We start from the raw sequence: 23,055 nt of genomic DNA on the forward strand, positions 1-23,055 counted from the left end.
AGTGTGGGAGAATCTACAGTATAGTAGAGTTGGAAGACAAAGATCCCTGCCCACATGTCTGCGGGGGGAGAAGGACATTAAAATAAATTACAGATAAGGGAAATAGAGTGTAAGGATGTGTACGAAAGAGGTACAGGGCTGAGGCGAATATCAAAGTGCTTAAGATGTACACAGCCAAGTGTGAGTGGAGGCTATACTTTTTCTTTTTTTAAATCTCAGGGACTAAGTCATTGTGGTTCTTAGTGGGCTGCAACATATCAACATTTTTTTCATTTTCAACAGCACTTGTTGGAGACCTTTAGTGGGTAGAGTACTGTACGGTTCTTGGGAACAACTCTAGCAGTAAATTTACAATCTGGTGGGGAGACAGGCAGATCCAAATGGCCAAATATACAATCAGTGAATAAAGGAGTAAAACTAATAATAATAATAATCGTAAGCGCTATGATAATAATAATAATAATAAGCGCTTAGTACAGTGCTCTGCACACAGGAAGCACTCAATAAATATTATTGATTGATTAATAATAATAATAGTAATGATGGCATTTGTTAAGCGCTTACTATGTGCAAACCACTGTCCTAAGCGCTGGGGAGGTTACAAGGAGATCAGGTTGTCCCATGGGGGGCTCACAGTCTTAATCCCCATTTTACAGATGAGGGAACTGAGGCACAGAGAAGTTGAGTGACATGCCCAAAGTCACACAGCTGACAATTGGCAGAGCTGGGATTCGAACCCACGACCCCTGACTCCAAAGCCTGTGCTCTTTCCAGTGAGCCACGCTGCTTCCTAGAGACCAGGAATTAAAACAGAAGTAATTTTTTAACCCATATTTATATATATATATATATATATATATATATATATATATATATATATATGTATGTATATATATGTATATATATATATACACACACACACACACATACATATATGGGTTAAAATATATATATATATTTTTATGTATATATATATATATATATACACATACATACGGGTTAAAATATATATATATTTTTATATATATATATATATATATATATATATACACACATACATATATATATATGTATACACACACACGTACATGAGTGCGAAAGAAGCCAATAGGATGTCACAACAAGGAAGTGGGAAATTAGTTGGGGTTGGTCATGGCCCTCTTTTGAAAAGATAACCTCTGAGGAGGAATATGAGCGGAAGGATGAGGGATTCTGCAGATTTGAGCAGAGAGGGCATTCCCTGAAGGTGGAAAGGCAGCAGAGATGGGAGAAACCCAGTCTAGGTCAGATAGAAGTTTAGCGTGGGAGTAGCACATTGTGTCAGCTGGACCCAAGTGCATTGAAAGTGGAACAAACTTATAAAGATTTCAAATTTAATTGACTCCATGTAAAATTTTAAATCTAGTGAGGTTAAAAAATTAGATTCAGTTAAATAACCACCAAGAGCTTTAGTTTGCAAGCAAAGCTAAATGTATTTTTAGGATCAATATGAAGGAATCAAGGCCTAAATGAAAACAGCCTAATGAAATTTTAATTAAAAATCTTCTAGCTTTTTTTCTTCCCAGTCTGTGGTATTTTCATTTCCTGATTTGAAAATTAACCATTAGGTAATTGATTTGTGACTATAGCAATAATAATGTAACTTCTACTCATTCAGTCAATTCTATTTATTGAACACTTACTGTATCCAGAGCACCCTACTAAGCACTTGATTGAGAACACTATAATAGAGTTGGGAGAAATGTCCTGGGCATGTCACTCCCCTCCTCAAAAATCTCCAGTGGTTGCGTATCAACCTTCGCGTGAAGCAAAAAAATCCTCACTCTCGGCTTTAAGGCTGTCCATCCCCTCGCCCCCTCCTACCTCACCTCCCTTCTCTCCTTCTCCAGCCCAGCCCGCACCCTCCGCTCCTCTGCCGCTAACCTCCTCACTGTACCTCGTTTTCGCCTGTCCCACCGTCGACCCCTGGGCCACGTCCTACTCCTGGCCTGGAATGTGAGCCCTTTGTTGGGTAGGGACCGTCTCTATATGTTGCCAACTTGTACTTCCCAAGCGCTTAGTACAGTGCTCTGCACACAGTAAGCGCTCAATAAATATGATTGAATGAATGAATGAATGCCCTCCCTCCACACATCTGCCAAATTAGCTCTCTTCCTCCCTTCAAAGCCCTACTGAGAGCTCACCTCCTCCAGGAGGCCTTCCCAGACTGAGCCCCCTCCTTCCTCTCCCCCTCCCCATCCCCCCGACCCTACCTCCTTCCCCTCCCCACAGCACCTGTGTATATTTGCACATATTTATTACTCTATTTTATGAATGATGTGTATATAGCTATAATTTCTATTTATTTTGATGGTATTGACACATGTCTACTTGTTTTTTTTTGTTGTCTGTCTCCCCCTTCTAGGCTGTGAGCCTGTTGTTGGGTAAGGAGTGTCTCTATCTGTTGCCAAATTGTACTTTCGAGCGCTCAGTACAGTGCTCTGCACACAGTAAGCGCTCAATAGATATGATTGAATGAATGAATGTTCCCTGTCATCATCATCAATCGTATTTATTGAGCGCTTACTATGTGCAGAGCACTGTACTAAGCACTTGGGAAGTACAAATTGGCAACATATAGAGACAGTCCCTACCCAACAGTGGGCTCATAGTCTAAAAGGGGGAGACAGAGAACAAAACCAAACATACTAACAAAATAAAATAAATAGAATAGATATGTACAAATAAAATAAATAAATAAATAAATAAATAGAGTAATAAATATGTACAAACATATATACGTATATACAGGTGCTGTGGGGAAGGGAAGGAGGTAAGATTGGGGGGATGGAGAGGGGGACGAGGGGGAAGTTCCTGTCCACAAGGAACTTCTGGTCTAGACAGGGACCGACATTAAGATAAGTTACGGAATATATCAATCAATCAATCGTATTTATTGAGCGCTTACTGTGTGCAGAGCACTGTACTAAGCGCTTGGGAAGTACAAGTTGGCAACATACAGAGACAGTCCCTACCCAACAGTGGGCTCACAGTCTAAAATCAATCAATCGTATTTATTGAGCGCTTACTATGTGCAGAGCACTGTACTAAGCGCTTGAAGGGGGAGACAGAGAACAAAACCAAACATACTAACAAAAGTGCTGTGGGGCTGAGGGTAGCATGAATGAAGGGTACAAATCTAGATGCAAGGGTGATGCAGAACGGAGAGGGAGCGAAGGGAAAGGAGAGCTTAGTAGGGGAGTCTTGGAGAGGATGTGCTTTAAATAAGGCTTTGAAGGTGGGGAGAGTGATTCCCTGCCAGATCTGCCAACTGTCAGCTGTGTGACTTTGGGCAAGTCACTTAACTTCTCTGTGCCTCATTACCTCATCTGTAAAATGGGGATTGACTGTGAGCCCCCCGTGGGACAACCTGATCACCTTTTATCCCCCCAGTGCTTAGAACAGTGCTTTGCACATAGTAAGCGCTTAATAAATACCATTATTATTATTATTAGGGAGGGAGTTCCAGGCCAGACACAGGAAGTGTGCAAAGAAGTGGTGGCGAGATAGGTGGGATTGTTGTACAGTGCTGGGTTAGATAAAAAGATAATTAGCCCAGACATAAGTCCCTGTTCCTCAGGAGGCTCCCACTCTGAGGGGGAAGTAGAACAGTCTTTGAATTCCCATTTTACAGATGAGGAAGTGGAGGCACAGAGAAGGTCACACAACAGGCAAGTGGCAAAGCCAGAATTAGAATCCACGTCATTTGACCTCTCAGGTCCGTGTTCTCTCCACCAGGCAGTGTTGCTTCTCAGGACTGCTGTCTAAAGACTGTATTTTTCTGCATCTGTTTTTACGCAGTGTTTGCTTCCTGTGCCTATCTTTTTAAATAAAATATTGTATGGAAAGTGCTGTTGCTTGGAAATCATAGGGTATCTTCCATTTAAAGTTAGATATGCTCTAATTTATATTACTTTTTCGATGAAACATCTACCTCTGCATTCCTAGTGCTTTGCACATAGTAAGTGCTTAACAAATGCCATTATTATTATTAACTATAATAAGAATAAGAAGAAGAATCACAATAACAATGACTGTATTACATCCACTCATATAATTGCCTGTATTGCATAATTGCCCCACACCAATTTTTCAAAAGGAAATAAAAGATTACTTTTCTTTAGCTATATACATTTTAAGCAGTGATACTGGAGAGGAGGAGGAGTAGAACAGGATATTGTTGGATGAGGTGGAAGATGGATAGTTAATTCTTCAAGGTGGCTGTGAGCCAGCTCTTAAGAAGTTGAAGGATAATAATAATAATAGTGATGGCATTTATTAAGCACTTACTATGTGCAAAGCACTGTTCTAAGCACTGGGGAGGTTACAAGGTGATCAAGTTGTCCCACGGGGGGCTCACAGTCTTAATCCCCCATTTTACAGGTGAGGTAACCGAGGCGCAGAGAAGTTAAGTGACTTGCCCAAAGTCACACAGCTGACAATTGGCAGAGCCGGGATTTGAACCCACGACCTTTTACTCCAAAGCCCATGCTCCTTACACTGAGCCTCACTGCTTCCCCCTTTTAGACTGTGAGCCCACTGTTGGGTAGGGACTGTCTCTGTATGTTGCCAACTTGTACTTCCCAAGCGCTTAGTACAGTGCTCTGCACACAGTAAGCGCTCAATAAATACGGTTGATTGATTGATTGATTGATTCTCCAGCATGGATGAGAGTGGGAAGTAAGGTGGCTTAGTGGACTTGGGCCTGGAAGTCAGAGGATCTGGCTTCTAATCCCAACTCTGCCACTTCTCTGCTGTGTGACCTTGGACAAGTCCCTTGACTTCTCTGTGCCTCCGTTCCCTCACCTGTAAAATGGGGATTAAATCCTATTGCATCCTACTAAGGCTGTGAACCGCATGTGGGACAGGGTTAGGGACTGGGTCCAACTTGATTATCTCTTCTTTACTCCAGCACTTAGTATAATCATTGGCAAAGTAAGTACTTAACAAGTACCCACTTGTTGTTACTATTATTATTATCATCATTGTTAGCACAGACAAGTCATTGAGTGTCTTCTGTAGGGGCTCTTTTATCTCCCTCTTCTTTCTCCCCTCCTTTCCTCCACGCCTGTATTTTCTTCCCTTTTTTTCATCTGCATCGTTATTGCTAAACCTAATTTCCCATGTAATAGCCGTTGCCCTGTTTGAGGGCTGCAAATATTATGCAAAAAGATGGTGCAGTTATGCAAGTAAATATAGTATTTACAGTGCTCTGCACACAGTAAGCACTCAATAAATACGATTGATGATGATTTATGAAATGCTAACTACAGCTAAGCACTGTGCTGATTACTAGGATAGGAGATTTCAGGACAAATAAGGAATAGTTCTTAACCCACGTTCCCACAGTGTGAGGGAGAGAGAACTAAAACCATACAGGCAGTCATCTGGCCAGAAATTCACCGGCACCCAGAGGAATAGAGGGGCAAGATTTGCAGATGAATACTAGTGATTAGACCATGCTACTGCTTTGGCAACTGCGGTAGAACTGATTACCTTTGAGTAGCTTTACATTTCAGTTTTACACATTGCCTATTAAATTAGCCCTGACATCCTCAAAACAAAAGCTTAGACCAGGTTAATAAGATACATTAAATTACATTATACTTATGTGCTTTGTTTAGGTACAAGACGATTTGACTGAAGAAAAGAAAAGGGAATTGGAACAAAATCCCGAGGAGCCCTATGGTGAAAATGATGAAAATGTATGTGGAAACTGTGTTGTTTTGGTGGTCTACTCTCAACAATGTTCAGAGCAGGAAGTTTTAGGTGTTGGTATTTAAGGCAGTAAGAGGGAACATTGCCACCATGTTTCCGGGGTCAGTCCAGCTTAAGAAAATAACCAATCACTAGAGATAGGAAGAGAAGTTAAACCCCAGTTCTTCATCATTGTCGAGGTCATAAGTGTTTGGGAGAGTAGTAGTAGTATGCTGCTTGGGGAAGCAGCCTGGCTCAGTAGGAAGAGCACGGGCTTTGGAGTCAGAGGTCATGGGTTCAAATCCCGGCTCCTCCACTGTCAGCCGTGTGACTTTGGGCAAGTCACTTCACTTCTCTGGGCCTACCTCATCTGTAAAATGGGGATGAAGACTGTGAGCCCCACATGGGACAATGTGATGACCTTGTATCTACCCCAGTGTTTAGAACAGTGCTTGGCACATAGTAAGCACTTAACAAATACCAACATTATTATTAGTAGTAGTAGTAGTAGTTGTTGTAGTAGCAGTATAATGGTACTTAATATTGCAAAGGTGAGAATTAAATGTGGTCACTAGCCTTCATGGGGTTAACAGTCTGTGAATTAAGGATGGCTTAGGCATAACAGACGTATAATGAAGAATGAACAATAAAGTCACAAAAATGACAAAAAAAATACAAGGATAACTATATACAACAAGAAGGATAGGGTAGTCAGTTGAATTTATTAAGTGCTTATAATGCATTGAGCACTTTACTAAGCACTTGGGAACCTACAATTTAACAGAGTTCCCTGCCCACCATGAGCTTTCAGTCGCATGGCTAGGGAAGCCAACCTCATTCTCCCGGCAGGAGATGGGGCTAATGGGAGCACCAGTGGTATGAGGAGAGCGAGGAGTACCTCTCTCCAGTCCTTATCTCTCTCCCTCTCTGCAGTCTCACATTTCCTCCTGCCTTCAAAACATCTCTACTTGGCTGTCCCACCATCACCTCAAGCTTAACATGTCTATAACAGAACTCCTTATCTTCCTGCCCAAACACTGTCCTTCCCCTGACTTTCCCATCGCTGTAGACAGCACCACCATTCTTCGTGTCTCACAAGCCCGTACCCTTGGCGTTATCCTCGACCCCTCTCTCTCATTCAACCCACATATTCAATCCATCACTAAATCTTGTCAGTTTGACCATCACAACATCACTAAAATCTGCCCTTTCTTCTCCATCCAAGCTGCTACCACGATATTCCAAGCACTTATACTGTCACACCATGATTACCGTATCGGCCTCCTTCCGTGACCTCCCTGCCTCCTGCCTCTCCCCACTCCGGCCTGTACTTATGTCTGCTCCCCGGATCATTTTTCTACAAAAGAGTTCAGGTCACATTTCTCCGTTTCTCAAGATCCTCCAGAAACTCCTCACCGTTGGCTTTAGAAGACTTAATCACCTTTTCCCCCCTCTTACCTCACCTTGCTACTCTGGGGTTGGGGTGAAATCAAATGTCCAGAGGTCAAAGTGCTTAGATACCAGCTTATCAGATTGGAGGTGGTCCGTGTCCCACGTGGGGCTTGCAGTCTTAATCCCCATTTTACAGATGAGGGAACTGAGGCCCAGAGAATTTAAGTGCCTTGCCCATGGTCGCACAACAAACAAGTGGCAGAGCCAGGATTAGAACCCAGGTTCTTTTGACTCCTGGGGCCATGCTCCGTCAACTAGTCTACACTGCTTCTCTAAAGCATTCCCTTTTCAGTCTTTTCAGACCAAGCATAGAAAATGAACAACTGCTGAATTTCTGCTGCTGGTCTTTCTCAGCGTGGGTGTGTTGGGAAGTCCCTCTTGTCCCTTCTACCGGTGATCCAGTATGCTCCCAATGAAATTTACAGGTTGATGAAAAGAACAACGAAGGTGAAGAGCAGGACGTTCAAGAAGAAAATCATCCAAGAGGGCACGAGGACAACTACGAGGAGGAAGAGGATGAGGAAGCGGGAGCTGTTGCAGAAAAATCCCACAGAAGAGCCGAAATGTAATTTGCCTAGTTTTATGGGAAGCGAACAGCCAAGAGACTCTCCCGAAGCTGCTGAAAAATAGGCCTACTGAACTCTAGGATATTTAATTACAAAAATTTGAAATTTTGACTTTTTTACTTTTGTATTAGATGCTCTGACATTTATATAGATAAGCTATTTTGATATTCTAGGATAGTCCTGCTTTTTATATCCAAACCTAATGTAAAATATCGACCACAATTAAAATGGCTTCTGAAACACATTTTTCAAAGGACTTTTTGCAGTGCTTTACAAAACAAATATTTTGTATGTGATTAAACATGTAACTTCTAGTTTATCTACATATATCCTTTTTCTATTATAGGGAAAAAACCTAGCGCCTTGAAATATGTGATGTAGTTTTATAAGCTTCAGGAAAACAATCAGGTCAATAGCTATTCACCTTAACTGCTCTTTATATATTGGTGTATTATAATTCTATCTCCGTCGTATGCAACAAAGACATATTAATATCTGGTGCAAACGAAATAATGAGTACTTTACAGTTTATACTCTGTTGGGACTAGGATTTTTCCAGCAATCAAACCAAATGAGTGAGAATGTGTTGGGGAAGGTGAAGTTTCTTTTCTTCAGAACTGTATGTATCTCTCTGCTTTGTATTCGGAGGCATTGGAATTTGTGATGGGAATAAATTGGTAGTGCTAAAACTACAATGAAATCAGACTGGGCCAGTTATATTTTGTTTAATGATCAAATGGGCCTTGAAGATTCATCCTTCTTGAGAGTTTCGAGGGAGCTTGATGTGTGTGGGGTTGGGAAGGTGTATTCACTGCCAGGTTTTGTGACTCCTAAATTTTCTTCCCTAATTCATCTGGTGATGTTGAGATCCTAAAATTGTGTTCCATCTGAGATGAATATTTTGTTCTACTCCAGTGGCTTTTTTTCTCCTTATGAATGGAAAGTGAGGGTTAACCAGTTGAATAAAATAGGCTCATGTGAATGACCTTGATAAACTGCATTGCACGAAACCATATGCAACTATATCCATTTTGATACTATAAACCCTTGTAGTTTTAATCTTCTTCGAAGGGGTTCGGTTTAAGGTTTTTTTTTTCCTTCTTATATAGCATTGGGTTGATTCTGAACTAATCCTGAAGATTGGAAATCTGGATTTCGTAAATTGCTTCATTTCTTAAAATGGAATATATTTCAATCACCAGCATAATAAAGGTGTAGGAAAGGAGCTTTTTAAAACATATAATTTTAGAGTTTGTATCTTTTTTATATTCAAAATGGACATTTTTACTGCTTTGCTATGAATGAAATTTAATCAATTTTGGACTAACTTGGCCGAGTGCATGTTCATGTGTGATTTTTAACTATCCCTGCATATTTTTGAGGGGTTTTTTGAGTATGCATTGGACTGCTTTGGTGAAATTTTTACTTATGAATCAGATTTTACCTTGTGAATAAAACCCTGATTGTATAATGTAAAATGTATATTATTGTACATAATATTCAAAATTCAATTATTTTGGTAAATTAGTTTGTATTTAATGTCATAGTTGCAGTATTTAATTCTTTGAAGCATAATGAAACTTGGTTTCAGGCAATAAAACTAGAAGGCGGGTCATCTTTTTTGGAGTGTGATTTCTTGTAGTTGACCTAATTTTCTACCTTCTCCAGGACAGGCAAATCAGAATATGAAAATGGCACAGTTTATTAGTGTTTTCTGTGTGCAGAGCATTGCACTAAGGGTACAATACAAGAAAGACATTAAAATTTACAGATAGGGAAGTGGCAGAGTATAAGAATATGTACTGTTTTGGGGATGGGAGTGGGGTGAATAAGTGCTTAAGGGGTTCAGACCCATAGGTGAAGCAAAAAGAGAGGGTGACTAGGATAGGGAAATGACAGGTTAGAAAAGTATGATTGATTGAATGTTAAAATACAAAAATAAATTCTAAGTGCTGTGGGGTGAGAAGTCCTTAATTTTTGACTCATGAGCCCACTGTTGAGTAGGGACTGTCTCTATATGTTGCCAACTTGTACTTCCCAAGCGCTTAGTACAGTGCTGTGCACACAGTAAGTGCTCAATAAATACGATTGATTGAAGTGCCTCGGTGATGCAGAAAGAAGGGAGAATAGGTTGGGGAGATGAGAGTAGGTGGGAAGGCTTCCAGGAACAGATGTGCTTTTGAGTAGGGCTTTGAGAGTGGTGGTTGATCTTTGGATTTCATTTCATTTCATTTTATTTCAAAATTGGGACTTGCCGAATTTTGAATATGTTTCTGATTCTGAATACCTTCTCATTGGTTTTATGTGTTTGCCTTTCCCCATTTAGGTTGTGAGCTGCTGAAGTAGCAGGTTGGGGAGAGAAAGAGTGAGGGAAGGGTAGTTCAAAGTAAAAGTACAAGGACAAAAGGTTGGAAAGTAATAATAATAATAATGGTATTTGTTAAGCCCTTACTATGTGCCAAGCACTGTTCGAAGCACTGGGATAGATACAAGGTAATCAGGTTGCCCCACGTGGGGCTCACAGTCTTAATCTCCATTTTACAGACGAGGTAACTGAGGCACAGGGAAGGTAAGTGGCGTACCTAAGGTCACACAGCAGACAAGTGGCAGAGCCAGAATTAGAACCCACATCCTCTGACTCCCAAGCCCGTGCTACTTCCACTAAGTCACGCTCTTTCTCCTAACCATAATATCGATACCCATCCATAACTGTTGATCTTCCCTTGCTCCTCTCCAATCCCTCACCCCCACCGCCCCTTCTTTGACTCTCCCATCACTCCCAGCAGTATCTCAAGAGAACTCCCACCTGCACACAAAATCCACCCCATTTACCTGCATCTCCAGTCCCATCCCTTGGCCCCCTCATCTAAACACATCTCCTCTCATTCCCTCCCTGAACGCCAGCCATTCGCTTTCCAATGGCTTCCTCCCCATTGCTTTCAAACATACTCATTTATTCCCCTATCCTAAAAAAGCCCTCTCTCCACTGCTTCCACTTCCTCTCTTCCAATTCCCTCTTTGGCCCTCTCCAAGCTGGCTTCTGGCCCCTTCACGCCACAGAAACCGCCCACTCTAAGAACACCAATGATCTCCTTCTGGTCAAATTCAATGGCCTCTTCATCCTAATCCTCCTAGACCTCTCAGCTGCCTTCAATGCCATCTGACCACACCCTTATCCTGGAAACTTAATTTTAACCTCGGCTTCACTGACAGTGTCCTCTCCTGGTTTTCTTCCTGTTAGCCTGCTCATTCTTGGTCCCATTCACAGGCTGCTCCTCTGCCTCCCATCCTCTGTGAGAGTCCCTCAAGGCTGAGTTCTAAAGTCCTCTTCTATTGTCCATGTACACATACTCCTTTGGAGAACTCATTCCCTCCCATGGCTTCAACTGCGAGACCTAGAAAGAAAATGAATATACCTGGGATTATTTTGGCGGGAAAGAAAAGTTAAAGGAAGATTTACATTTGTCCAGAAATAAGATAAACATGATTTTAAGAATTGTCCATCTCCCTTCTTTCCGTCCTTTCCGCTCCCTCTACCGCGTGATGTTTTGGAAAAATAGCTTATCTCTTTGGACCTTCCATTACGTTCCCGAAGCACCCGTTTTCCTCTTCTAAACCACCCAAATAACACTTTTCTCTCCTTGTTTTCTTTATCTGAGATCTCACATCTACCCTCTTTTATGTACGCTTAATTACAGCTTATAAAAGGAAAGAAAATCTGATTTGCTGAAAGAACTATCATGAAGTGAAACAGTTGCATAAAGATATTCCTTGACTGACTTGATATGAACAGTACTGCAAAGAAGCAGCATGGTCTGGTGGAAAGCACACAGGCCTGGAGGTCAGAGGACCTGGGTTCTAATTCTTGTGTTATCATTTACCTGCTTTGTGACCTTAGGCAAAACACTTGACTTCTTGGTGCCTCAGTTTCCTCAGCTGTAAAGTGGGGATTCAATACCTGTGCTCCCTTCTGTTTAGACTTCAAGCCCTATGTGGGACAGGGACTCTCCTGACTAACTTGTATCTGTCCCAGCATTTAGGTGCTTGTTGCATAGTAACTTGAAACCGGTCAAGTTCAAAATAGGTAATTTTGTAAATTGGGGTTACAATTCTTGGACTGCCATAGTATAGGAGCAGTAGTGTCATCCAGTACAATAAGCGAATGGTTGTTTGATGGAAGGTTGTAAATAACTAGCTGTTTTGTATCTACAGTGGAATTAACACCAAAACTTAAGTGGTTTAGTTATGTTCTAATAGGTTAGATGATAGGAGTGATTTGCTTATAATAGAACCTATTAAAAAGATAAGAGGTTGTGGAATTTTCTGCAGAGGTATATAGGCAATTATCTGGGAAGATGTACTGCAGCCCAGTACAGCCCTCTCTGAAGCCAGAAAATCAGATTAAATGATCTTCCTTTGTTTTCTTAAAATGTCAACTGGGAATTATATACCACATTATTCGGTGCTCCCTTCTACTTGCCTACTATATGAGCTTGGGCAAGTTGCAACTTATGGGCGGGTATTATCTCTCTTTTTTCTGTATTGTACTTTCCAAGCACTTGTACAGTGCTCTGCACACAGTAAGCGCTCAATAAATACGATTGAATGAATGAGTGAACTTCTCTAGGTCTCAGGTTCCTCACCCGTAAAATGGGGATTCAATAGCTGTTCCCCCTCCTCCTTAGAATATGAGCCCCGTAAAGGGTAGGGCAACCTGATTTAATTTATATCTATCCCAGAGCTTAGTACGGTGCTTGGCACATAGTAGATACTTAATAATAATTTTGACATTTGTTCACTTACTATATTCCAAGCATTGTACGATAGACTGTAGAACGGACATAGTCCTGTCCCACCCAGACATTAAAATCTAAGGGGTAGGGAGAACAGGTATTTAATCCTTATTTTGCAAATGAGGCACAGAGAAGTTAAGTGACTTGCCCAGGGTCACACGGAACCCAGTGGCAAAGCCATGATTAGAACAATGACTTCTGGGCTTGGGCTATTTTCCACTAGGCCATGCTGCTTTTCCAGTACCCCAAGGATTGTCATTATTATTAGCATGAATGACATTACTGGATCAGCTCAGCCCAATATTCTGTGTCAGTCAGTGGATTGTATTGATTGAGTACTTGTGTGAAAAGCATTGTACTAAATTCTTGGAAGAGTGTAATTCAGAGATTTCTTTTTCGTTTTGCTTTTTTATGGTATTTGTTAAACATTTACTATGTTCCAGGCACTGTAGTAAGCACTGGGGTAGATACAAGCCAATCAGATTAGAAAGAGTCCGTGTCCCACATGTGGCTCACAGTCTTAATTCCCATTTTATAGTAACTGAGGCCTAGAGAAATTAAGTGACTTTGCCCAGGGTCACACAACAGACAAGTGGTGGAGCCAGTATTAGGACTCAGGTCCTGACTCCCGTGCTCTTTCCACTAGGCTGCACAACTTTGTAGTCTGTCTATATAATAAGAATACTACTACTACTACTACTACTACTACTACTACTACTACTACTACTACTACTAATAATAATAATAATAATAATGATGATGGTATTTGTTAAGTGCTTACTATGTGCCAAGCACTGTTCTAAGCACTGGGGGAGATACAAGGTAATCAGGTTGTCCCACATGGGGCTCACAGTCTTCATCCCCATTTTACAGATGAGGTAACCGAGGCACAGAGAAGTGAAGTGACTTGCCTAAAGTCATCCAGCTGAGGAGTGATGGAGTCGGGATTAGAACCCACGACCTCTGACTCCCAAGTCCGGGCTCTTTCCACTGAGCCAAGCTGTTTCCTGCAGTGGGTAAATGGGTATATGAAGAGTGAAGTGTGCAGACTGGATCGCACAAAGAAATCATAAAGGTAAGGTAGGAGGGGTGAGCTGATTGAGCGTTTTGAAATCGAGGGTAAGGAGTTTCTGTTTGATCAATCAATCAATCAATCGTATTTATTGAGCGCTTACTGTGTGCAGAGCACTGTACTAAGCGCTTGGGAAGTACAAGTTGGCAACATATATGTGATATTTGATGTGGAAGTGATCAGGCAACCGGCGGAAGCTCTTGAGGAATGGGGAAATACTGACTTTTTTTTAGCAAAATGACCTGGACAGCAGAATGAAGTAAGGATGGAGTGAGGAAGAGATGGGAGGTTGAGAGGTAAGTGAGGAGACTGATATTTACTGTTCTTAAAACTTTTATGTTAATAACCCACGATGGCCTTCTCACCCAACAGATGTAATAAGAACATGTTAATCTAATTAATACAGTTACAAGTCCCATCAATAACTTTTACTGTCTATGGCCATTTAGAATGAGGAAGAGCAATCCTCCAACAACTAGTACTTCCCAAGTGCTTAGTACAATGCTCTGCACACAGTAAGCACTCAATAAATGCGATTGATTGATTGATATAGCGAAACTTCAGTGTAAATTACAAGTATTCCCTATGGTATTTGTAAAGAGCATACTATGTGTAAAGCACTGTTCTAAACTGTGGGGTAGATGCAAGTTAATGAGATTAGACACAGTGCTCATCCCAAATGGGGCTCACAGTAGGAGGGAGAACAGGTATTAAATCGCCATTTTGCAGATGAGGAAATTGAGGCACAGAATAGTTAAATAGTGACTAGCTTAAGGCCACACAGCATAGTGGTACATCCGGGTTTAGAACCCAGGTCCTCTAATTCCTAAGCCAGGCATGTTGCGTCTTCTATAATGTGGGGCTTGTCTTGTGAGCAATCATGTAGTAGAGCTAACACATAAATGTCACACCAATGTTCACATTTGTTTCTTCCTAAAGCACACTGCTATGGTTGCAAGATGATGATGATGATGATGATGATGGCATTTTTTAAGCGCTTACTATGTGCAAAGCACTGTTCTAAGCGCTGGGGGGATACAAGGTGATCAAGTCCCACGTGGGGCTCACAGTCTTAATCCCCAATTTACAGATGAGGTAACAGGCTCAGAGAAGTTAAGTGACTTGCCCAAGGTCACACAGCAGATATGTGGCAGAGTCGGAACTCGAACCCATGACCTCTGACTTCAAAGCCCGTGCTCTTTCCACTGAGCCCACTATCGGAAGAATGTTTCCTCATTCCATGATAGCGTTTTAGCCAAATGCTTAGTAAAAACACCACATTATGGCAGAAATGTGTACAAAGTTGTCTATTCAAGATATCTTGCTGATATGTTTATCTCCAATTTTTTTTCCATATTTAAGTCTTTACTGTCCTGGACCGCTGATAGGTTTTTTTAAAAAAGGATTACAATTTTTTCATATAGGCATGATTTCCAAAATTTCTGATGGGCCCAAAAAAATTTGTGAAAGGAATTATTTCTGTAAAAGAGCAATCCTGAGTATACAGGTATGACGTATGATTCAGTGTTTTCTAACTCAGACTATTTTAAAGAGACTTTGACAAGTATTCAGCATTTGGTCTGACTGCTGGGATTGTGTGGTTTTCTAAGTAATCGATCCAAAATATTTTTGTCCTTTACCATCTTGGCAGACCTTATTGTCCTCCATCTCTATATGTTTCTAATGGAGCTTGAAATTAAATGTCATTTCTGTTTATTTGTTCGCACATCATAGTCTCCATAAAGCAAGTGTCATGAGAAGAGCTGGCTTCTTAGGAAAGTCGTTCTTACAGGGGAATTGATAAAAGAGGAATGGTCGGGATTAGGCATGCATCTCATGATTAGCTCTGTAAAACTTGGAGAGTAATTGCAGCAGCAGATCAGCAAAGTATTGAAAGGGAACAATGTGTAATCCTGATTATTTCTAAATTTTTTTGGTGTAGTCGAGGTGTACCATACCTAGGTATATGCAGTCCATTTCTACTAGAGTATGCTGCATAAATGAGTTAGGAAAAGTGTGTATGTGTGTTTGTGTGTGTGTGTGTATCAGCGCTTAGAACAGTGCTCTGCACATAATAAGCGCTTAACAAATGCCATCATTATCATTATTATATATATGTAGTCAATCGTATTTATTGAGCACTTACTGTGTGCAGAACACTGTAGTAAGCACTTGGGAGGTACAAGTCAGCAACATATAGAGATGGTCCCTAATAATAATAATGGCATTTATTAAGCGCTTGCTATGTGCAAAGCACTGCAGGCTCACAGTCTAGAAGGGGGAAACAGACAACAAAACAAAACACGTAGACAGGTGTCAAAATCGTCAGAACAAATAGAATTATAGCTATGTGCACATCATGTTTTCTATCTCCCTCTTCTAGACTGTGAGCCTGTCGTTGGGTAGGGACCGTCTCTGTATGTTGCCGGCTTGTACTTCCCAAGCGCTTAGTACAGTGCTCTGCACACAGTAAGTGCTAAATAAATACGACAATGAATGAATGAAAATAAATAGAATAGTAAATATGTACAAGTAAAATAGAGTAATAAATCTGTACAAATATATACAAGTGCTGTGGGAAAGGGAAGGAGGTAGGGTGGGGGGGGATGGGGAGGAGGAGAGTGTGTTCATGTTTATCAAATGTATTTATTGAGCACTCACTGTGTACAGAGCATTGTACTAAGCTCTTGGGAGAGTACAATATAACAGAGTTGGTGAACACATTCCTTGCCCAAAACAAGCATGACCTGGGTTCTCCTCTGTTGTGGTAGTTATTTTAATGATATTTGAGTGCTTACTATGTGCAGAGCACTATAGAGCATTTGGAGGGACTGCCGTATTCATTCATTGTCTTATTTATTGAGTGCTTAGTGTGTGCAGAGAACACAGTAAAGCGCTTGAAAAGTACAATTTGGCAACAGAGATAATCCCTACCCAATGGGCTCACAGTCTAGAAGGGGGAAGACAGACAACAAAAGAAATCAAAGCAAGTGGACAGGCATCAATTGCATCAATGTAAATAAATGGAATTATAGATATATGCACATTAATAGAGTTATATACATATATATATATATATATAAGTGCTTTGGGGTGGGGAGAGGGGTTAGAGCAGAGGGAGGGAGTCAGGGCGATGGGGAGGGAAAGAGGGACAGGAAAAGGGGCTCAGTCTGGGAAGGCCTCCTGGAAGAGGTGAGCTCACAGTAGGGCCTTGAAGTGGGGGAAGAGAGCTAGTTTGGCAGATCAATCAATCAATCAATTGTATTTATTGAGCACTTACTGTGTGCAGAGCACTGTACTAAGCGCTTGGGAAGTACAAGTTGGCAACATATAGAGATGGGCCCTACCCAACAGTGGGCTCACAGTCTAGAAGGGGGAGACAGAGAACAAACAAAACATATTAACAAAATAAAATAAATAGGATATGTACAAGTAAAATAAATAAATAGAGTAATAAATGTGTACAAATATACACATATATGAGGAGGGAGGGCATTCCAGCCCAGAGGTAGGAAGTGGGCTAGGGGTGATGGCAGGCAGGACAGGCGAGAAAGAGGCACAGTGAGAAGGTTAGCGGCAGAGGAGCGGAGTCCGCGAGCTGGACTTTGGAAGGAGAGAATGAAGTTGAGGTAAGAGGGTCAAGGTGATGGAGAGCTTTAAAAGCCAACACTGAGGAGTTTTTGTGTAATTCGAAGGTTGATAGGCAACGACTGGAGATTTTTGAGGAGGAGAGTGACATGCCCAGAGCGTTTCTGTAGAAAGGCAATCCAGGCAGCAGAGTAAAGTATAGACTGAAGTGGGGAGAGACAGGAGGTCGGGAGATCAGAAAGGAGGCTGATGCAGTAATCAGTAATCAGTGTCCCATACTAAGCACTTGGGAGAGTACAATACAACAGAATTAGCAGACACGTTCCCTGCTCGTAACAAGGAGGGGAGGAAATAAAAGCCCAATTCAATTGAACAGGTAGCCTTTAGGGAATTATCAGGGAGAAAATGATTTAGATTTTAACCTTATTTTATAGAGTTCCCAAACACTCTCTGTAGGGACAATTTCTACCCCAGCCCCCATGGTGCAATCTTTCAATTTCAGGGGTGCTAGTCAAGAGTCTAAAAGTAAACAAAAAAGCTGACATTTCTACAAGAAAAGGAGCAGAGTATTAAGGAAATAAATCCTCCCCTTCTTAAACTAGGAAGGGCTTCTAGTTCCATGTATTTTTTAGGCAAATGGGACAAATTTTGTAAATGGCACCCTTTGGTCCTATCGTCTCCAAGAATTAAACATACAACCACTTTTCCGATTCAAAAGGTCCCAGTGGAAGTGGCTGTGTTTAATCTTCATTCTTTCATTCATTGTCATATTTATTGAGCACTTACTGTGTGCAGAGCACTGTAATAAGCATTTGGAAGGGCTTACAATTCAGCAACAGAGACAATCCCTGCTGACAACAGGCTCACAGTCTAGAACTTCCTTAAGTAATTTTGTATGTTCTACATTTTCTGAATTTTATGGTCCTTGGTATTGTTGGTGTTTCACCAGTGTAAATGAGCAATGTTTGGTGATGCTATTTTAACGTTACTTACTGTTCCTCTGGGTTTTCGGACAGAAAGGCAAAGACGTAAACACAAGATCCCAGAATCATTTGGATTAGAGTACAGAGTAGATGGTTTAACCTTGAATTATATAACAAGGTCTTGGACAGTGAAATCCTGGAGTTCAGCCAGTTCTCTGCAGTGAACCTCAGCTCATGGAAATTCAGATTTCTTGGTTGATTAAGGAGAGAGGATGCCACGCTGCCTTTGCTCCGGGGACTGTTGATAACCATTAACTAAAGTCAGACCACTTATCCAACTCTCTACCACACCTAAAACCTCTTTCATTTTTCCCAAGCATGCCTTGATTTCCCTGACCGTTCTCAAAATCTATCCCTTCCACCAGTTTCTCTGACCTCATTCCCTCGCACCTTCCAAAATGATTGTGCTCAAATCAGTCAATGGAATTTGAGTGCATACTGAGGCATGGAGAAGTTGAGTGACTTGCCCAAGGTAACACTGCAGGCAGCTAGCGTTAGAACCCAGGTCCCCAGGTTTATGCTCTGTCCACTAGGCTATAGGGCTTCACTTAATCTCTCTGTACTCATCTATAAAATGCAGGTATGATAACATCATCATCAATCGTATTTATTGAGCGCTTACTGTGTGCAGAGCACTGTACTAAGCGCTTAATGCTTTAAAGACATGCTTTCCTGTCTTTCAAGTTACCAGTCCTCTGTGGGACAAGTACCATATCCCATCTGATAATAATAATAATAATAATAATAATAATAATAATAATAATAACAATAATAATAATGATGGCATTTCTTAAGTGCTTACTATGTGCGAAGCACTGTTCTAAGTGCTGGGGGGGATACTAGGTGATCAGGTTGTCCCATGTGGGGCTCACAGTCTTAATCCCCATTTTACAGATGCGGGAACTGAGGCCCAGAGAAGTTGTGACTTGCCCAAAGTCACACAGCTGACAAGTGGCGGAGCCGAAATTAGAACCCATGACCTCTGGTTCCCAAGCCCGTGCTCTTTCCACTGAGCCATGCTGGATTATTTTAGAGTGCCCCAGTGCTTAAGTTTATTAAGCAATTTAATATATACCATTACTATTACTATTATTGTATTATCATTATAAATGAAAATTGAATCAGAAGCAACTAACTAAAAATAATGTATTTCTGTAATATTTAGCCTAATATCTATTTCAGCAGCAATCATGTTTCTTCTCAATGGTTTTAATTCTTCCCTGGTGTTGTGACTTCTGATCCAGAGAAAATCCAGAAGTGTTTATCCTTTCTCTTGTATAGCTTCTTGTCCCAAAGCAAATAAAAGGTTCAAGCATGTAGAATAGTTAATAAAAGGTGCTTCCAAACATATACTAATAAATAATGTGGCAGCATGGCCTAGGGAAAATTAAATAGGCTAGGGACTCAAAGGTCCTGGGTTCTAATCCCAGCTATGCCACTTATCTGCTGTGTGACCTTGAGTTAGTCTATTTGTTTGTGCCTTAGTTGCCTCATCTGTAAAATGGGGGTTGAGACCGTGAGCCCCACATGAGCCTTGGACTGTATCCAACCTCACTAGCTTGTATCTAGTCCAGTGCTTAGTATAGTACCTGGCATACAGGTAGCCATTAATAAATACCATTTTAAAAAAACATAAGAAACAGCTACCCTAAAGTTCTATGGCCCTGGTTTAATTTTACAGAATTCATACATTTCATATATCTGAAAATTCGTGAAATTATCTAGGAAGTTTATCCTTTTTTATTGGTGTTTAAATGTTTACTATGTACCAAGCACTGTTCTAACCACTGGGGTAGATACAGGTTAATCAGGCTGGATACAGGCCCTGTCCCACATGGGGATCACAGTCCAAGTAGTAGGAAAGACAGGTATTGAATCCCCATTTTGCAGTTGAGGAAACTGAGGCACTGAGAGGTTGTTATCGTTCCGGGTCACACAGCATAAGTGGTGGTGCTGGAATTAGAACCCAGATCCTCGGCTCTCCGGCCTATGCTTTATTCATTCATTCAATCGTATTTATTGAGCACTTTTTGTGTGCAGAGCACTGTACTAAGCGCTTTATCCTCTAGGCCACACTGCTTCTCTATCAAAATAAAAGGTAGAAATGTTTTCTGCCTAACTGGAACAGTTTGCAAACTCCATAGACTGGCTGTGTACATTTGCTTCCCACACACAACCTCATCTTAGTAAATTTCTAATATATAAAAGCCATTTGAGTCAACAAAGAAACAGCTTCTGATATAATGTATGCAGATATGACAATCGTTATTTCCTAATCTCTTTGTTACATGAAGAACAGCCTGAGAAATGGCCTGATGTTTTTCACTACAACACTGTGGCAATTCCAACCTGTCCTTCTCCAAGGACTTGTTCATAGTCCAAGGACCACAGCAGGAGTGAATTATGCTTGGGCTTAGGAATTGCTTTCAGGTAAGAGTTGACATTTTTCTTTTTTATTTTTAGCATGAATTCATCATGCATATATACAGCTATATTTGTAGATTTGTAATTACCAAACTAATTGGATAAATTAGTCTTCTTAAAACCTTGTGCTAAATCTTTGTCATCTGCAACAGCTACAGTGTAAAAATAGGTGTTTTTTTACACCTATTATTAACCTATTACACCTACTATTATTTTTACACCTTTTATTCCTCTATTAAAAATAGGGGAAGCAACATGGCTCAGTGGAAAGAGCATAGGCTTGGGAGTCAGAGGTCATGGGTTCCAATCCCAGCTCTGCCACTTGTCAGCTGTGTGACTTTGGGCAAGTCACTTAACTTCTCTGCCTCAGTTCCCTCATCTGTAAAATGGGGATTAAGACTGTGAGCCCCATGTGGGACAACCTGCTCACCTTGTAACCTCCCCAGTGCTTAGAACAGTGCCTTGCACATAGTAAGCGCTTAACAAATGCCATCATTATTATTATTTATTCTTCCCGAAGAACAATGTATGCATCATTTCCTTTGCCAATGCACCTCTTTTGAATTACTAGCTAAGCTGACTGTTTATGAACTGTTTACAATTTCTGTGTCCACCATTTATTGAGATCCTTGGTTTTCTCAGAAGATGAAATGCAGCATTCAAAGTACTAATGACACAGGATCAAAGCAAAAGAAATTTGAAATGCTTAGAGCTAAGCAATGAATCCATATAACAATGGAAAAAATAGGGTCATGAGGCAAAATGTGAGTGGAAGCTGTATTTTACTCTCTCAAGCACTTAGTACAGTGCTCTGCACATAGTAGGCCCTCAAGAAATATCATTGATTGATTGGATGAGAATTCTAATCTCTCCTAGAGGCACATAATTGGGAGGATAAATGAGGGAGCTACATTTTCACAAAGGTTATGGAACAGAACCCAACACTTAGTAGTGGAATGAACACTTCAAGACAGTTACATATCACTAGGGGAAGAGTTAGTGATCTTAAATTGTACATTTCTAACAGGTAGGATGGAAGAGTTACTGTCATAAGATCCCTTTAAGCATCTTGCTGCCTGTAAAGGTAGATAGAGCAGGGGGATGAAAGATAATTATTGAAGTATTTGTTTCAATGCTTGCTGTGTGCCAAGTGTTGTGCTAAGAGCTGGGGGAGAGACAAGAAAATTAAGTCAAGCCTAGCCCCTGTCCCACATGGGCACGTAAAACTCCATAGTCTATGTACATTTGATCCCCACACACAAGCTCATCATTGTAAATTTTTAATACATAAAAGCCATTTAACGAATCAACAAATAAACAGCTTCTGAAATAAGGTATGCAGACATGACAAAGCTATTTCCTAATCTCTTTGCCACATCAAGAACAGGCTGAGAAATGGACTGATAATAATAATAATATAATAATAATGGCATTTATTAAGCGCTTACTATGTGCAAAGCACTGTTTTAAGCACTGGGGAGGTTACAAGGTGATCAGGTTGTCCCGCAGGGGGCTCACAATCTTAATCTCCATTTTACAGATGAGATAACTGAGGCACAGAGAAGTTAAGTGACTTGCCCAAAGTCACACAGCTGACAGTTGGAGAAGCAGCGTGGCTCAGTGGAAAGAGCACGGGTTTTAGAGTCAGAGGTCATGGGTTCAAATCCCGGCTCTGTCAATTGTCAGCTGTGTGACTTTGGACAAGTCACTTAACTTCTCTGTGCCTTAGTTATCTCATCTGTAAAATGGGGATTAAGACTGTGAGCTTCCCGTGGGACAACCTGATCACCTTGTAACCTCCTCAGCGCTTAGAACAGTGCTTTGCACATAGTAAGCTCTTAATAAATGCCATTAAATAAATAAAAATAAATTGGCAGAGCCGGGATTTGAACCCATGACCTCTGACTCCAAAGTGGCAACACTGTGGCAAATCCAATCTAAGAAGGAGGGAGAACAGATATGAATCCCCATTGTACAGATGGGGAAATTGAGGAAGTGAAGTGACTTGTTCAAGGTCACACAACAGGTGAGAAGCAGAGCTGGGATTAGAACCCACATACTCTGACTCCCAGGCCTGTGGTTTTTCCACTAAGCCACACTAGATTTTAGGTGTAATTTAGCAACGACATTTCTTGTGGTCATGGAAGGAACTGTAAAAATATGCCAGGAAGTGTTTTAGATTCCTTTAATAGAGAAGATGAAAAAGTTTGGCAAAAAGATTGTTATAAAAAGCATTCTGTGATTTCCTTTTTCTGATGCAGTATAACAAAGTCTTTCAAAATTACTATTATTCTCAATTTCACAAAGAACTTTAACAGGGACCGGTGAAATGATGTATGTATAGAATTTGAAAATTTAAACACGGAGCAAACCTGCCAAAGAATGAATGATGCTAGAAGGAATTACCAATATTAACCACTAAACATGTCCAAAACAGAACT

General features: G+C 40.8%; 1 protein-coding gene across 6 annotated transcripts in view; it reads left to right on the forward strand.

Annotated features, from left to right (window-relative positions):
- The window catches only part of GOLIM4 (golgi integral membrane protein 4), a 102,717-nt gene extending 93,343 nt beyond the window's left edge, over positions 1-9,374 (forward strand). For all 6 annotated transcript variants that reach the window (XM_038756183.1, XM_038756266.1, XM_038756344.1 and 3 more), the window contains 2 exons: positions 5,664-5,744; positions 7,614-9,374. In XM_038756183.1, the coding sequence (XP_038612111.1) occupies positions 5,664-5,744; positions 7,614-7,757 (225 nt within the window). In that variant the 3' untranslated portion in view covers positions 7,758-9,374. The remainder of the gene's footprint in view (positions 1-5,663; positions 5,745-7,613) is intronic.
- Positions 9,375-23,055: the final 13,681 nt, after the last annotated feature.

Source organism: Tachyglossus aculeatus, chromosome 1 (assembly GCF_015852505.1).
Source record: "Tachyglossus aculeatus isolate mTacAcu1 chromosome 1, mTacAcu1.pri, whole genome shotgun sequence".
NCBI classification, from domain to species: domain Eukaryota; kingdom Metazoa; phylum Chordata; class Mammalia; order Monotremata; family Tachyglossidae; genus Tachyglossus; species Tachyglossus aculeatus.